Genomic DNA, 15695 nt, shown 5'->3' on the forward strand with positions numbered 1-15695 from the left:
AGCTCAGGAGTCTTTGGCTATTTCCTGGCCCCAACACTTGTGCTACGAAGGAAAAGCTCTGCATGGGTCTGTTGCAGGCTCCTCACTTGGGTCACCACACACACACCTCTGTGGAGGACACAGAGATCCAGGAAGACGCTGATGGGCACTGGTGAGCTCTCACTGGGGAACAAAGCCCAGGTGGACAGAGCCAACTCCCTGCCCTTGCTTGCACCACTTCTTAGGCCTCCAACCCTCACGCCAAACAGCCTACAGCCGAAGTGCTGGGAACACAGCCCAGGTGTGTAAAGAGGATGCTTCTCAACTTGAGTCCTTAGAGGTACTGGGACCCCCCTGGGTAAAGTCTGATGCATACATTCCCAAAATTAAGTTTTATGCAAACCAAGATGTCAAATTCAGGGTCAAAGTAACAGACACTGTTCTGTCAAAAAGGATCATTTTATTCATCTACACATAAGACAGATAAAAGTGAGCAAAATCAGATTGTTTTTCTCAGCCATCCTTTCCACATTTTATGTAGTTTTAGTGAACTATAAATCACTGACTTCTTCAGGCCTAAAAGAGAAAAGAAGAGACAGTGAGAACACGGAGGCTTCCTGGGTGGAGGCGCGTGGAGGTGCCATAATATTTGGATGAGACCCACTTCAGCGTGGACGGGAGATGGGTTGCCAGTGGGGTCCAGGAGACCTGGGGACACCGAGAGCAATGTGGGGGGGGAAGGCTGATTCTGCGTCTACTGAAGCAGGGATACGATGCCAAAGGCACCTGAGCTTCTGGGCTCAGGGAGTCTGAGTTACAAGTAAATTGCCACCTTTGAATTTAGAAGCTCTTCTAAAAAGGAGTTAGAAAGGAAGACAAAAACAAGCCTCTGTGTATGTGGGCATCCTTGGCCTCTTCCCAGCCCATGGCCTCCCGGCTCCCTGCTGCCGCATCCCTGCATGGATGCCCGTCTGCCTGTAGTGTAGGCGTCTCTGCCTGAGACCCCGAGGCCCCTTTCAGATTTCTCCTCCCTAAGCACCCGACTCTCCAGTCAATTCAGACACTGTTCCTGCTGCTCCACGGCACCTGTGCTGACCTCCAGCATGGCGCTCACTATGCTGCACGGAGCACACCTGGCCCCCCCTAGACTGGGAGCTCCTTGAGGTCAGGGACCTTGTCCTATCCATTCCTGTGTCCCCATCACCTACTGGTACCCAGCACAGGTGGGTGCTCAGTCAACACTGGTAATGACACAACAGATGCAACTCATCCATGTACCTGCCCTTCTAGCATCTGGGGCCCCCCTCTACTGCATCACAAGTACCTGAGGAAGCTGGAGAAGAGGCTCACTGGGGACTCACAGGAAAGAGGTCAAATGAGATGGGACAACCAGGAAGTCAATGTTGGGTCTCAGGATCCCATGTGCAGACCGTGTTATGGGTTTGACCTCCTTTGTGTCGAGGATGAGATCACTCAGTCTGTGTTTCAGGGTGTGGCCCAAAGATCCGCACAGTCCTCTTCACCCTGAGACGCAGACTGTGGTCTGTGCTGTGGGTGTGAGCGCACAGTGCACCGTATGGGCACTGCTGACGAGGTCACAGGACCGGTTCCTGAGACGCCAAGCACCAGAGTGTGAATGCTTGCTTGAAAATACCTGGTCACATTACCTGCAGGCTGCCTGGTGCACCTGGGACCTTTTACAAGGCTACTGCAGGCAGTGGCAGATAAAAAGGCAGGGCGTCGGTAAAACCATTAGTGGAAGCTTCTAGAAACCCTGGCCTGGCTTGTCCACTGACTATTGCAAACAACAGCCTCACCGAGAAACTCAGAGCTCCTTTCCCTGCCTCCCCACCCCTTTTAATTTTCTCCCTGGAGCAACCACTCTGGTAAACCTCACCCACTTGAGCACTGGGACTGGAAACTTATTACGTAAGGTGCTTTTTCAAATTCCAGCCAGAACTAATCAAGACACTAAGGTAGCTGCACACAGTAAGGCTCAACACAGCAACCCCAGGGCAATGAGTCATAGCGAGAGGAAGATGCCTCGACCATGATGAGTCCCGGCTCCGCTTCGCAAGCCTTCCTCACACACTGGAGCTTAACATTTAAGGTAAATACACTACAGTGCATGAGCATCACCATGGAGCCAGTTTTTCGCCGCTAGTGGACAGAAACCTCCCTTAATTAAAAAGTCTCTCTCTTAGCTGGCTCTGCCAGAGACATATTCTCACAAAGACCGCCGCAGGGAATGGTGCTGGAGTCAGGAGACCAGGGTTCTAGTGCTGGGTGCAGGGCGACTCCCCTCTATGGGCATCAATTTCCTCATCTGCAAAACAACAACCTGGACCCGATGAAGGGTTCTCCGATAAGGGGCCCACGGACGGCTTTGACATCAGGCTGTGAACTTCCTGAAGCTGCAGTCAAATTTGCTTCTTTAGGCAAATGCCCATTTACCTAAAGCTTGTTGTTATGAACTCTGATTAGTACTCAAAGTCAGGATTTTGTTTCGGAAACGTACGGAAATCTACTCCAATACACGGCTCCTAAGGTTTTGCTTCTGTTGACTTTCAGCTTGTCTCATGTGACCTACAGCAAAATTAGCACCTGTGTGAGACTATCAATTTTCCTGAGTGACCTAAACTGCTAGGTCCAATGACAGACAAAATTCTCCAGGAAACAATGTGATGCAGAGATGAGACCAGGCTGGGAACGGTCTGTAGCCTCCCATAATTCTCTATTTCAGATCATTAGGGCAGAAAATCAGTAAGCCCCAATATTCTTCCAATTAATTTCCATCCAAGTTAGCTATACTTATAAAGAAAATCTCTTCTGAGGCAATTTTATTTTTAAAACTTTTATGTTTAAATGATAAATATATCACCAGAAAAATCTTGACTATTATTATATGTTCTTCTCATTTAAACATGTAGGTACCAAAAATTGGGGGAAAACATTTTAGTTCTAAGAAAGGAGAAGCAGAGGATCAGCAGTGATCAATTCTATTATGTTCAGGAAAGGGCTGGGAAGGATCAAATGAAGCATGCCAGAATCTTTCTAAGATCAAGATTAAACCTGTCTTGGAAACTCAGTTGAATCTTTGGAAGCTAGAGAAGTAAATAGGTATTTGACCCCATAGTTAATTCTGATTGACTAGAAAGTCAGGTGGAGAATAAAGCAAGATCTCAAACATGAAGCCTGTCATCCTCCCCCACTTCCAGGAAGGGCACCGCTGCCACCTGCTCCCTAAGCCCAATGCCTGGGACCTGACTCCTCCCCTCACTGCCACACTCCTCACCCCCCAGGACCGTGTGCCTTCCAAGGACTGCCTGCATCTCTCTACTGCCTTTACCATGAAGCCAAGCCTGGGCGCCATCCTCACCTGGCCAATGGGACAGTACCCTCGGTTTCCCAAGTAACAGTGGTCTCTCCCCTGAGGCTGGTCGCTATTCTCTGGTGACAGTGGTCTTTCTACAATCCTTCAGCCGCTTCCCTCCACCCTCAGTGAAACTCTGGATTCTCTTTCAGGCTTTGAAGGCCTTCCCCTGTCTGACTCCTACTCGCTTCTCAGTCTACTTGCTAAGTCCCCCTTTCTCTCTAAGCTCCCTGCACCCACCACCACCCCCGCCCCAGATGCAACAGTTCCACTTCTCTGCTCAGGTTAGAAACAGAAAGGCTGTGTCTGAGCAGAACATGACAGTTTGCCTCACTGGTCTCTGTTACCAGCTTGAGCTGTGATGCCATCTGCTGCCACCGTAGAAGGAGGAGCAGGCAAGTACTGAGCTGGAACATTCTTCCACTCTCCTGAGAGGCCACTCTGGCTGTGACCCAAGACCCTGATGAGAACTGGGCTACAGCACAGTCTTAGGATCAGCATTAGTTTCCTAATAACCAGCTCCCAGGCTAAGGGGAGGAAGCGGTGCTTGTCTTGGGAAACAGTTCTGTATGCACCTTGGAGGATGGGTATATCTGGTGGCAGGGGAACTTCAGGGGACAGAAGGACAGAGTGTCAGACCACGTGAGCATGGTGTCATCATTATGACAGAATTAGTTGCCTCAGTCTCTGTCTCAGAGTAGCAAAACATTGGAATGGTGGACGTTTTACAAATTTATTAAAGAGAAAGTACATTTTCAAAGAGAGAGAAAGAGCCCTTGCAGGTAAAAAGAGACGAGACTCACTTTACAACTGTTTTTGTACCCCTCTCTGTGGGGAACAGGTTACAGAGAGGTGGTGTGAGGAATGACCGACACTCCTTTTCTAGCAGGGAGCAAGCAGCCCAGGCTGCTCAAGATGCGGGGAAGGGGCATTACAACGAAATATGGCGAGAGACTCTTAGGTCTTGATCTTTGAAGGGGACTTAAACCTTATAACATTACACCTGCCATGCCCCCCAACACCATTTACTAGAAAGGGCAACCCTCTGGGCTGCCGTCAATGGCTGGCTTCCACCTTCTAGGAACAGAGTGATCCTTAGACCTAGCCTCACTCAAGTTTATAGGGCACCTGCTGGGTGCTGGGTACACAGGAGGCACTCTTGGAACATGCAGAGAGCTGGATATTAGTATCTTCTAGCTCCTCTATTTAAAGGAAGAAGGGCTAATGAGCACTCCAAGGTTATAGAGTGAAGGCATGAACTACAACTTCAAACCAGTGTCTTCTGATGGCAATCTTAGCTTAGCTCTCCCTAATTTAATGGCATTTGAATAGAAAAGGTATTCACTAGCTCAGGAAAAGAAGACGCTTGCCCTTTACTGCTACTGTGAGTGGGTGGTTGCAGGGGGAGGAGTGACAAGGGCTACAGAAGAGTCAGAATGCAACCACATACGCTGGGGCTTTCTCACCCTGCAGGTGATACATCAGCTGCCTGAGAAACTGAACAGAGGCCTAACCTTGGAGATTGCAGGAAGATGGACCCTGAAAGAGCCAGGCAGCATAACAGCAACTATGACTACAGCAAGAGGACTCCTAAAGAGCAAAGTGCGGGAGCACGGAGGTTCTGAAGCCCAATGTGAAGTTAGAGGAAAGAGAAGCAATAAAGCAGCCACTCAGGCCTCTGGTGAAGGTGTCGACACTATGGAAGTATGACAATGCAGGGAAGCCTGCTGTACAGAGACCTTAGGAAACTTAGGTTATGGCACCAAAGTGGAAAGATTACCCCACTCACATCAATAATGGACAGATCCTCTAGACAGAAAATCAATAAGGCAACAGAGATCCTAAAGGACACAATAGAAAAATTAGACTTAATCAACACTTTCAGGACACTACATTCAAAAAAATCAGAATATATGTTGTTCTCAAGTACATATGGAACATTCTCAAGGATTGATTACATACTGGGGCACAAAGCTAACCTTAACAAATTTAAGACTATAGAAATTATTTCAAGTATCTTCTCTGACCACAATGGCATGAAACTAGAAACGCACCACAGGAAAAGAAATGAGAAAAAACTAACTACACAGAGACTAAACAATATGCTACTAAAAAACCAATGGGTCAATGAGAAAATCAAGAAGGAAATTAAAAAATACCTTGAGACAAATGATAATGAAGATACAACCACTCAAAATCTATGGGATGCCACAAAAGCAGTGCTCAGAGGGAAATTCATAGCAAAACAGGCCTTCCTCAAAAAAAGAAGAAAAATCTCAGATTGACAACTTAACCCACCACCTAAATGAATTAGAAAAAGAAGAACAAGTGAAACCTAAAGTCAGCAGAAGGAAGGAAATCATAAAAGCTGGTTCTTTGAAAAGGTAAACAAAATTTGACAAGCCTCTGGCCAGACTCACCAAGAAGAGGAGAGAAAAAACCCAAATAAACAAAATAAGAAATGAAAAGGGAGAAATCACAATGGATACTGCAGAAATACAAAAAACAATAAGAGAATGCTATGAACAATTGTATGCCAACAAATTTGACAACCTAGAAGAAATGGACAACTTTCTAGAAACTTAGAGCCTGCTAAAACTGAATCAAGAAGAAATAGATCAACTGAATAGGCTGATCACTAGAAATGAAACCAAATATGTAATAAAAACACTCCCTACAAACAAAAGTCCAGGACCAGATGGCTTCACAAGCGAATTCTACCAAACATACAAAGAGGAACTTATACCCAATCTCCTTAAACCTTTCCAAAAGGTTGAAGAAGAAGGAACACTCCCAAAGACATTCTGTGATGCCACCATCACTCTAACACCAAAACCAGACAAAAATACTATGAAAAAAGAAAACTATAGACCAATATCTCTAAAGAATAAACGCAAAAATTCTCAACAAAATTTAGCCAACCAAATCCAACAACATATAAAAAAGATCATACACCATGACCAAGTGGGATTCATCCCAGGTTCACAAGGATGATTCAATGTATACAAATCAATCAACATCACACACCACATTAACAAGAGAAAAGTCAAAAACCACATGATCATCTCAATAGATGCAGAAAAAGCATCTGACAAAGTCCAACATCCATTCATGATCAAAACTCTTACCAAAGGGGGTATAGAGGAAACAAACCTGAATATAATAAAAGCCATTTATGACAAGCCCAAAGCCAATATAATACTCAATGTAGAAAAGCTGAAAGTCTTCCCACTAAAATCTGGAATAAGACAAGGATGACCACTCTCACTACTTTGATTCAACATAGTATTGGAAGTCCTAGCCACAGCAATCAGACAAACAAAAGAAATAAAAGTTATCCAAATTGGAAGAGAAGAGGTAAAATTGTCACTCTTATGCAGATGACATGATACCATATACAGAAAACCCTAAGGACTCAACCCAAAAACTACTTGAACTGATCAACAAATTCAGCAAAGTAGCAGGACATAAGATCAACATTCAGAAACCAGTTACATTTCTATATACTAACAATGAAATATTAGAAAAGGAATATAAAAATACAATACCTTTTAAAATTGTACCCCAAAAAATCAAATACCTGGGAATACACCTGACCAAGGAGATGAAAGACATATGCTAAGAACTATAAAATATTAATCAAGGAAATTAAAGAGGATGCAAAGAAATGGCAAGATATTCCATGCTCCTGGGTTGGAAAAATTAATATTGTAAAAATGGCCATACTACCCAAAGCAATCTACAGATTCAATGCAATCCCTATCAAAATACCCATGACATTTTTACAGAACTAGAACAAACAATCCAAGAATTTATATGGAACCACAAAAGACCCAGAATTGCCAAAGTAATTCTGAGGAACAAAAACGAAGCAGGAGGCATAACTCTCCCAGACTTCAGGCAATATTACAAACCCACAGTCATCAAGACAGTGTGGTACTGGTACCAAAACAGACAGGCAGACCAATGGAAAAAAACAGAGAATCCAGAAATAAACCCAGACACCTACGGTCAATTAATCTTTGACAAAGGAGGCAAGAATATAAAATGGGAAAAAGAGTCTTTCAGCAGTTGGTGCTGGGAAAACTGGACAGCTGCATGGAAATCAATGAAACTAGAACACACCCTCACACCTTGCACAAAAATAAACTCAAAATGGCTTAAAGACTTCAATATTAGGACAAGACACCATCATATTCCTGGAAGAGAACACAGGCAAAACATTCTCTAACATCAACCTTACAAATGTTTTCTCAGGTCAGTCTCCCAAAGCAATAGAAATGAAAGTAAAAATAAACCAATGGGACCTAATCAAAAGGACAAGCTTTTGCACAGCAAAGGAAACCATAAAAAAAAACAAAAAGACAAATTACATAATGGGAGAAAATAGTTTCAAATGCTGCAAATGACAAGGGCCTAATCTCTAAAATATACAAACAACTTACACAACTCAACAGCAAAAAAGCCAACAACAACCCAATGGAAAAATGGTCAAAAGACCGGAATAGACATTTCTCCAAAAAAGATACACAGATGGCCAACAAGCACATGAAAAAACGCTCAACATACCTGATTATTAGAGAAATGCAAAGCAAAACTACTATGAGGTATCACTTCACACCAGTCAGAATGGCCATTGTTAGTAAGTCTACAAATAACAAATGCTGGAGTGGGTGTGGAGAAAAGGGAACCCTCCTGCACTGTTGGTGGGAATGTAAATTGGTACAACCACTATGGAAAACAGTATGGAGGTACCTTAGAAAACTACATATAGAACTGCCATATGAGCCAACAATCCCACTCTTGGGCATATATCTGGACAAAACTTTCCTTGAAAAAGACATATGCACTTCATGTTCATTGCAGCACTATTCACAATAGCCAAGACATGGAAACAACCCAAACGTCATAGACAGATGAATGGATTAAGGAGATGTGGTTTATATACACAAGGGAATACTACTCTGCCATAAAAAAGAACAAAATAATGCCATTTGCAGCAACATGGATGGAACTAGAGACTCTCACACTAAGTGAAGTAGGGCAGAAAGAGAAAGACAAATACTATATGATTTCACTTATATTGGGAATCTAATATATGGCACAAATGAACCTTTCCACAGAAAAGAAAATCATGGACCTGGAGAAGAGACTTGAGGTTGCCAAGAGGGAAGAGAAGACAGTGGGAGGGACTGGGAATTTGGGGTTAATAGATGCAAACTTTTGCCTTTGGAATGGATAAGCAATGTGATCCTGCCATATAGCACTGGAAACTAAGTCTGGTCACTTCTGACGAAGCATGACAATGTGAGAAAAAAGAATGTATACATGAAAAAAAAAAAAAAAAGTGGAAAGAGTAGGCACGGTGCTAGATGCCTTTTTAAAAAAAATTATAGTTGACTTACAGTGTTCTTTCAATTTCTGCTATATATATATGTATATACATATATATATGTATGTGTGTGTGTGTGTGTATGTGTGTATATATTCTTTTTGTCACACATCCTCCATCATGTTTCATCACAAGTGACTAGATATAGTTCCCTGGGCTATACAGCAGGATCTCATTGCTTATCCATTCTAAATGCAATAGTTTGCATCTACTAGACGCTTTTTTTTTTTTTTTTTTTTTTTTGCCATTTCTTGGGCAGCTCCCATGGCATATGGAGGTTCCCAGGCTAGGGGTCTAATCGGAGCTGTAGCCACCAGCCTATACCAGAGCCACAGCAACGAGGGATCGAGCTGCATCTGCAACCTACACCACAGCTCAGGGCAACGCCGGATCCTTAACCCACTGAGCAAGGCCAGGGATCGAATCTGCAATCTCATGGTTCTTAGTCGGATTCGTTAACCACTGAGCCACGATGGGAACTCCTAGACGCCTTTTTTTTTTTTTTTTTGTCTTTTTGCTATTTCTTGGGCCGCTCCTGTGGCATATGGAGGTTCCCAGGCTAGGGGTCTAATCAGAGCTGTAGCTGCTGGCCTACACCACAGCCACAGCAATGTGGGATCTGAGCCACTTCTGCAACCTACACCACAGCTCACGGCAATACCGGATCCTTAACCCACTAAGCAAGGCCAGGGATCGAACCCGCAATTTCATGGTTCCTAGTTGGATTCGTTAACCACTGCGCCATGATGGGAACTCCTGAGACGCCTTTTTCTTAAAGTTGCTCCCACAGCATGCAAGTTCTCAGGCTGGGGATCAAACCCATGCCACGGCAGTGACCAAAGCTGCAGCAGTGACAATGTCAGCTCCTTAACCCAATGTGCCACAAGTAAATTCCAGTTTAATGCTTTTATATATCAAGATACAATTTTCACAATCTGATGAGGCAGGCATAATTATCCCTATGAAATTGAAACTCAGAAAAGTTAGGGAACGTACCCAAGTCACAGGAGTTAAGCTGGAATTTGAACCCCAGTCTCTGGGGCTCCCAAATGCCTGTCCTTGGCCTGAGCCACCTTCAACCACCATAAGCCAGAGAAGCCAGAGCATAGGGTAAGTCAACCCAGTGACCCTGAAGAAGTGCTCATCTCTTTCTACCATTCCTTCAGCCTCAGTGCAGCTGTGTACATTCTGTCACTCTGGTTCCACAATCCAATGAGGTGACATTGAGGGTGGGGAGCAGCCCTGGGCTCACCAAGGCCACAGGAAATCTGGACTGTGGGTTCTGCGAGGGGATGCCTACCGCCCTCTGCTGGAGATGAGAAAGATCAGGAGGAAAGAGGACCAAAGATTACTTTAGGTGACAGCTCAAGAGATGATGACGATGGATTTTAAGATACTTTTACTAGAGATGAATTCAAACTTATAAAATAATAGTATAATTTCTTCCCATGTATCTTCATCCAGCTTCAATAATGTATCAACTCGGGGCCAATCTTGTGTCATCTGCCCCTTCCTAGTTCCCTCCATCATGCTTTCTTGTGAGGTAAATCTCAGACACTCTTATCTTTCATCTGTAAATATTTTAGTAGGTACTTCTAAAGAAAGTGATTTTTAACCCCCCCCAACACCACCATTATCACAACTAAATCAATAAATAAATCTAGTACTTCCTTACAGGAGAGGAAGCCAAAAATAAAAAAAGCCAAACCAACCAGCCTCACCTAGGGAGCTGCAATCATGCAACACACAGATTAAAAGCCTGAGCCACCCAAGCAAACAAAAGCACCTCATCTTCAGTCTTGCCAAGATAAGACAGCAGGAAAATTGATTAAATAAATACCTTCATTGGAAATGCAAAGCCATGCAGCCCTGAGAGGCAGGAAAATCTTTAACTATGTAGATCTGGCACATGAGCTACCTGGCTCTTCACCTTCATCTTCCCAAAGACTCAGGAGGATGGCACTTGGCCATGTCCCCAGGCAGCTGGTGCGAGACGCTCAGTGGTGTGATCATGTAGCTGCCTCACCTGGGGATCAGAATCAGCCTGAAAGAAAGCTCCCTTCTTTGTGCCATTTATCCCCTGCACTGCAGATTTATGCACCTGAATCCCTTCTAGATGACAAAGTCCCTGAGGGCAGGACGGTCTTGTGTTCACTTTGTATCCTGGATGGCCGGGTGCCGCAGGTGGTGACATAAAAGGAATGAAATAGAAAAGTCACTGACAACACCAAGCACTGGAAAGAATGGGGAGAAACAAGAATTTTTCTTTACTGCTCAAGAGATGGTAAGTTGATCAACCACTTTGGAAGGCAATTCGGCAATATCCAAAGATGTGTTCAAATGCTTAGGCCCATAAAACAACAACAGGATGTTTCAAAAAGAATGTTCAGAGAAAGAAAAAGAAAAGAAAAAGAGCTCCTAGAAATTAAAATGGCAGAAATAAAAAACTCAGTAGAGGAGTTGGAAACTAGAGAAGCTCTCCCAGAGAACAAAGCAAGAGGACAAAAGGATTTTAAAAAGGGAGATGAAAGGAAGGAAATTGAAGGACTAGTCTAGGAGGTGCAATATTTGAGTAACAGGAATTCCAGAAGGAGAAGACAGAAAACTGAGAAAGAATACAGTAAATTTTCCCTATATTCCTATATTCTGAATTTCTAAACTGAAAGGCAATTAGTTTCCAATATAACATACAAAACCAGACTCTCATCAAAGCACCACTGAGCACTGTCAGAGCCCTGGGGGAAAGCAGACCTAAAGGGCTTCCAGAAAGAACATACACAAGGGTTAAGAATCAGAACAGTGTTTGACTTCACAGCAACCCTAGAAGGGAGAAGGGAAGTGGAGCAAGGCTATCAGCACTCTAAAGGACCACCGTTCCTCATTTAGCGCCAGTCGTGGTCTCAGCTACGCGTGAGGGTGGATGGAAGATGTCTGGCCACAGGAGGTCGCCAAACCTGCCTCCCAGGCACCCTCTCTCAGGAAGTCCCCTGGAAGGTGTGCTTCACCACAACAGAGTGTGCGCCATGAAAACCCAAGGCAGGGATACAGGAACAGGCTCCCTCACACGAGACAGGTGATGACAACCTCCCGGGAAAGAAAGTTGTGCAGGGAAGGAAAAGCATGTCACGTGGCTCAGCTATGAATCTGAGTAATATAACTGGACAATGGAAGCTCAAGACTGACCTCACCAGAGCTACGACATAAACATATATGGAGCACAGAGAAGTGTGTGTGTGGGTGTGTGGGTGTGTGTGTGTGTGGGCGGGGAAGGAGGTAGGTCATCTGCTAGAGTAAGAGGTCCATAGAGGATGCCTAAGATTAAAAAGGAGAGAAGCAGCACTCTGAGCTTATTACTCAGAGAATTAGCGGTGAAAACAAAAATAACCCACTAGGACAGTTGTAAGCGGTTGTCTCTGGAGATGAATAATGGGAGAAAGCAGGGTACCACTGTTTTTGTGACAGTATCATATGTAACCTTCATAAATATAAAAACATGAGGGGAAACTGCATGTAAGGAGCAACTGGGAAAATGCAGAGGGGCGGCAAAGCCATCCAACAGCACCTCAGATGCCGGGATTACAGCACCGGCTGCCTGTCTGATGTTACTGCAGTGTCCTAGGTTAGGACCGTCAAAAGCCAGCACTGCACAAGCGCTGGCAAGATACACATAAAGCTTCACATTTTCACCAGCAGCACTGAGACCCTTCAATCCAGCAGGTATGGTGAGTGTGGATTTTAAAAAATTCTTACCAGCAGTGAAAATGCCTTTCGTGCTCTGTCTCATGCTGGAAGGTCTCACGATTGCTGAGAGCGCTGTGAGAAAAAACCAACAAGGATGCCAAGAAAGCCAGATGTTAGTCATCTTAACACTGTGGAACCTTGAAACCAGATAGTCTTCCCAGTTACAAATCTCTCTCTCTCCTGGTGTCAGAGTGACAGTGCAAAGGACATCAGGATCGAGAGCCAGGAGGCTGGAGCTTCCAGCTGTGTCACTAACCAGCTGTCACTGACCAGCTGTGTGAACACGAGCACATGACTGCCCCCCTCTGGGCCTGGGCCTTCTCATCTTACAAATGGGTGGGTTAGGTGACCCTCCAAGGTCATTTTTTCCCTTTAAATCTGCTTACGTCTACTGTATCTCAATTCCAAGATGAGAAAAGAATGGGAAAAAACCCCAAACACCAAACATTTCTGCCTTCGGGGAAAACCCATCCCGAAGACACTGAGAAGGCTCCTCTGTGACGACGGCCCTTCCACCCCTCAGAAGGGCCGCGGAGCCCACACTGGGGACAGAACCACGTTAGATGAAAAGCAGATAGTGACTGGCCTCCCTGTGTATCTGCAGAAGACACACGCGGGGCCCTCAACACACGCTCCACTCTGCCAGCTGGGCCGGGGGCTCTCTCTGCACAGCTCTGTCACTGTGACTGTGATCCACATCCTGCATGGTGGTTGGGCTGCTCCCGGGGAAGCTCAGCACACAAATGTGGCATGGTCTGAGGTCGTTCCAAGTTCACAAGGACTTCCTCCCTGACTGACCTCATGAACCACCTCTGAGGCCCAAAGGGCAGTGGGTCTCTGAGAATCAGGTTCAGATCTTTGGTCCAAGTCAGGGGGGCCCTGGCAATAAGGGAAGAGACCTACTGAGCACCCGACGAGACACAGTGCCAGGGCACCAGCCAGGACAGCAGTGTTCTTGATGTTATAAAGGCATTAAAAATGTCACCAGCCTCCTTCCTCCTCAGACCACCATGAAGAACACAGAATGTCTTTGAAATAACTTATAGAAGTTATGTTTTTGGGACCAAAAGAATCATTGTTTCCCTCTCTGACAGTGATTTAGGGCCCAGGGATCTGAAAACAAAAGTACTTCCAGCATCGTACTTCAAACAGATGAGGATTCAGGTTTTGAAAACCCCCAGACTGTGAGTATTTTCCACCTCCTAGAAGCAACCTCTCTCTCCATCTCACTAGACAAGAAAGAAAAGAGTTTGTCTCGGCCACCACGTGTGCTTTTACTCACGGCCAGCACTTCCTCCACGTCCAATTCGTCAACGCACCTAGTCGCACCACGTCTCCACAGTCGGGATCATGAGCAACTTGTAATAAGGTTTCTTCCACATCTCTGTTCTTTCCAGGAAGGTCCATAATATGATTTATTTGCTGCTGTAAGGTTTTAGGCAATGTCAGTAGCTGAGTGAATTGTCCTTCTGGGCTTTTATCTATCTAAGGAAAAAAAAAGGATAACGTCTATGAAAAGTGCTTTGAAATGTATAAATATTCAAAGACACATGGCTTCTCCTTAAAATCACACAGATATGAACTCACACCCTAGCCTAGGCAGTGTGCTAAGGGGACGTTCTGCCCACTCCCACCCATTTTTTTTTTTTGGTCATGCCCACAGCATGTTGGAGGTCTCAGATCAGGAATCAAACGTGTGCCACAGCAGCGACCCGAGGCACAGCAGTGACAACGTCAGATCCTTAATCCACTGAGCCATCAGGGACTCCATGTCCTTCCTGAAAGTGAACATGTGTCAAGGATTCTAAGTTCCTTCAAACAGACCAAATTTCTCAGTTTTAAATTTTCTATTTGTCTTAAATCTAGTAGTTAAACAAAGTGAAGCTTCAGCTAAAATTCACCAACACCCTGGCAAACCCAAGCACTCGTTTGAAACAGAGGGACATAGGGTAACAAAGCCAGGAACAGACAGCCCATCAGAGTAGGATCTAAATTTGTGTCTCCTGTCTTCAGAGCATTTTCTGTACCATGATGTATTTCATAAAATAAAGGAATAAACAGATCACAAAGACTAATTTTATACACTTTTTTTTTTTTTTTTGTATTTTTGCTATTTCTTTGGGCTGCTCCTGCGGCATATGGAGGTTCCCAGGCTAGGGGTCGAATCTTTTTTTTTTTCTTGTTAGGGCCACACCTGCGGCACAAGGAAGTTCCCAGGCTAGGGGTCGAATCAGAGCTTCAGCTGCTGGCCACAGCCACAGTCACAGCAATGCAGATTCAAGATACATCTGCAACCTACACCACAGCTCATGGCAATGCCGGATCATTAACCCACTGAGCAAGGGCAGGGATCGAACCCGCAACCTCATGGTTCCTAGTCGGATTCGTTAACCACTGCGCCACGATGGGAACTCCTAATTTTATACACTTTTAATCCACTGGCACATAATAGGTACTCAAAAAACACTGGTTGAATAAGGGCATGAACAGGTGTACCAATAAAACTGAGTTGCATTATTTCTTAAATAGCAGTACATTACACCAGTGGTTTCTATTCTCAATGTGTTTCCAAATCCATCAAGTTTAAAGATAAATACAGAAATAAAACATATATAAAACTATGCATTAGGCTTTTTACTTAGAAAACTTTGAATCAAAAGTTAGTTACAGCTGAGTCCACACCCAGTTCCCCTAACTCCTAGTCTAATATACTTTACTTCATAGAACTAAATTTTTCCAAAATTGTGTAGACATTGACTGCAGGCCAAGCGAGAACCCACACCATGGCCCTCAACAGCTCAGTACATTATTTTCCCGAGAAGAATCTATCTTATATTCTTATAATAAGTATTTAGATTTAACTTCAACCAAGAGAACAGTAAGAAAAATATCAGACATATAAATGCATTAAATTTTAGATTCAGATTTTCCAGATATGACCAACTTTCTTAATTAGAATTCAATCACTGTATCACTTTTTTCATTCAATAAATATTTATTGAGTATATGCCAATGTCTGGATTTTCTAGTTTTATCCATTAAAGTCTATGCAGAAGAGAAGAAAGTGCTATTATTTAGTGGCTCCAGTAAGGCGAAGGGTTTTTTTTGGTCTTTTTGTCTTTTTATAGCTGCACCCAAGGCATACGGAGGTTCCCAGAATAGGGGTCTAATCAGAGCTGCAGCTGCTGGCCTACACCACAGCAATACCAG

At 44.2% G+C, this 15695-nt stretch overlaps 1 protein-coding gene across 6 annotated transcripts in view; it reads right to left on the reverse strand.

Moving 5' to 3' along the window:
• Positions 1 to 422: 422 nt before the first annotated feature.
• TAMM41 (TAM41 mitochondrial translocator assembly and maintenance homolog) overlaps positions 423 to 15695 on the reverse strand; it is a 61068-nt gene continuing 45795 nt past the window's right edge. For 2 of the 6 annotated variants that reach the window (XM_003132370.5, XM_084989508.1), the window contains 3 exons: positions 13805 to 13970; positions 12495 to 12557; positions 423 to 555 (listed from right to left, as the gene is read on the reverse strand). In XM_003132370.5, the coding sequence (XP_003132418.1) occupies positions 479 to 555; positions 12495 to 12557; positions 13805 to 13970 (306 nt within the window). In that variant the 3' untranslated portion in view covers positions 423 to 478. Of the gene's footprint in view, positions 556 to 8963; positions 12558 to 13767; positions 13971 to 15695 lie in introns of those variants that run through there. The other 4 variants (XM_003132371.5, XM_084989509.1, XM_084989506.1 and 1 more) reach the window with 2 other exon arrangements.

The sequence above is a fragment of the Sus scrofa genome, chromosome 13 (genome assembly GCF_054392235.1).
Source record: "Sus scrofa isolate SSC_HxYL_T2T_F1_AM1 chromosome 13, Sscrofa_HxYL_maternal_Yorkshire_Landrace_v2.0, whole genome shotgun sequence".
NCBI classification, from domain to species: Eukaryota; Metazoa; Chordata; class Mammalia; order Artiodactyla; family Suidae; genus Sus; species Sus scrofa.